The sequence below is a fragment of the Pygoscelis adeliae genome, unplaced genomic scaffold (assembly GCF_000699105.1).
Source record: "Pygoscelis adeliae isolate BGI_AS28 unplaced genomic scaffold, ASM69910v1 Scaffold348, whole genome shotgun sequence".
Classification (NCBI taxonomy): Eukaryota; Metazoa; Chordata; class Aves; order Sphenisciformes; family Spheniscidae; genus Pygoscelis; species Pygoscelis adeliae.
The window spans coordinates 405,402-407,459 of NW_008825307.1; the positions used below are offsets into that span (position 1 = coordinate 405,402).

General features: G+C 61.4%; 1 protein-coding gene across 1 annotated transcript in view; it reads left to right on the forward strand.

The window, feature by feature from the left end:
- FASTK (Fas-activated serine/threonine kinase) overlaps window positions 1-2,058 on the forward strand; it is a 13,803-nt gene that overhangs the window by 2,391 nt on the left and 9,354 nt on the right. Inside the window, exons 2-4 of the mRNA XM_009330230.1 lie at window positions 64-620; window positions 1,220-1,368; window positions 1,615-1,835. Coding sequence (XP_009328505.1) covers window positions 64-620; window positions 1,220-1,368; window positions 1,615-1,835 — 927 coding nt within the window. The remainder of the gene's footprint in view (window positions 1-63; window positions 621-1,219; window positions 1,369-1,614; window positions 1,836-2,058) is intronic.

A 2,058-nucleotide genomic window follows, 5' to 3' on the forward strand; every position in this document is an offset into this window, starting at 1 on the left:
CTTTCCCTTTCTCATCTCTGGTTTGATCACTGACACGGCAAACCTGTCCTTCTCTGGCTGTAGTCTCATGCCTGAGCTTATGAGGATGGTTGTGCCTAGTGAAGACGAGAGGTGGGGCCCGGGCGTCCCTAATCCCTTCCCTGTCGCAGGTCTGCCTGGGGAATCGCCGCTGGTGCGTGTGCTGGAGGACGAATCCCGGAGCCGCCTGGGCCGCTTCAACCAGAAGGACGTCTCCATGGTCTTCAGCAGCGTGATGAGGCTCCACCCGTCCAGCCCCCACCCCCTGGTCGAGTCTTGCCTCAGCAGCTTGGAGCGGCATCTGGAGAAGGAGCGCCACCCCCAGACCCTCTTCCTGCTCCTCTCCTACTACCGGCTGCGGGCGCAGGCACTGCAGGGACACCCGGCCTCCGACCAGCAGCTGATCAACAACCGCAAGATCCTGCGCCTTGTCAGGCACACACTGGGGCAAGTGAGTGCCATGCGGGAGCACGAGCTGGCCCTCTTGGACGAGATGCTGGCTCTGTGCGCCCAGGAGGCGAACAACAAGGCCCTGGAGGCCATCTTCAGCTCTCAGCTCTTCTACGAGAACCGCCAAGAGCGATTCATCCGCAGTATGGCAGGTGAGGGCAGGGTCTGCCCAGGCAGGGTCCCAGCCTTGCCCACTGTGTGAGCCTCTTCCCCGGTGTGGGGTGCGCTGGGCTCTGTCCGTGCACTTGGCAGCCTTGGAGCCTCCTTTCTTGGCCCCAGAGGACATCTGGGTTTGTGACAGCACCAGCTGGGGCCTTGTTGAGCACCAGGGCCTGCAGCAGTGAGGCTGGAGCAGGAGGTGCTCTGCATTATGGCCACTCTGTCACTGACTTCCCAGCCTAGCCCTTTCAGGGGCTGTGAGCCTACCTTACCTCAAGACTGGGAGCAGGTTGGTTTTGGTGGGGTTTCTACAGAAGGGCCTCCATTCTGTGCACGTTCCAGCTGTGTTCCAGCTGTGCCTTCTGGGTGCACATGATGGGAATCTGCCCGAGCCTCTCACAAGCCCCATAACTTGATGGTTTTTGGAAGCCTTCTGGGTTTCAGGAGAGATGGCTCTGCTGCTCAGGTCTTGTTATCTGCCACCTGCCTGCACTGCCTTTCCTGCCCAGGCTGTAGTGGCTTCTGGAGAGCTGCAGTTTGGACAGAGCCAGGCCCCTCTGACGGATACCCTGCTATGGTTTGCTCTGTGCAGAGTGGCTCCCCAGGAAGGCAGAGAACCTTCCCCCCTACACCATGGCCCTCATTGCCAAGTATGTGGCCCGGCACCGGCTGCGTGAGCCACGGCTGCTTGATACCATCGCAAACTTCCTCCTGAAGCGTGGGGAGCAGCTCGACAGCAAGGTGAGTGTTTGCCCCCGTCTGCGGGGGATGCCTGGGGCTGGCTCTGAGGCTGCCCCGGTGCTGGGGGAAACCACGTCCCTTCTCTGCCATCAGGCTGGGGCATCTCACTGGGGACCGACCGGGATGTGCCCTGATCCGTATGGGTTGTGAGAGCCTGTTTCTGCCCGGCTCTGAGCAGGCCTGGGCCTGACCTGTCCTTCATCCCGCTGCCTGGCCCAGCCCATCTCTCTCTCCTCCTGCCTGCAGGTGATCCAGAAGCTGGTGTTTCCCTTCAGCCGCATGAATTACCGCCCATCCAACCACAGCGAGCTCTTCCCCAAGCTGGAGGCCATCCTGGAGCAGAAAGCTGGCAGTTCACCCCTGGCGACCGTCAACATCCTCATGTCCATGTTTCAGCTTAGCCATTTCCCCCAGACTGTCCTGCACCAAGTCTTCTCCCCAGCCTTCATCACCAATGTTATGAGTATGTCGGGCCTTTTCCAGGGTAAACCCAGCCGTTAAAGCTCAGGGCTGGGGTGGAGGTGGATTTTGAAAGCGTTGGGCAGAACAGACTCCCCCTGGGAGTGCTGTCAGCCCTTGCTGGTAGTCACCCTCCCCTCCCCGGAGCGTGGCTGGGTGAGGAGGGGCTGCCAGGCAGCATCTAGCCGGCTGTCCTCTCCCCGCAGGGCGGCCCCCCGCGCCGCGTGTGGG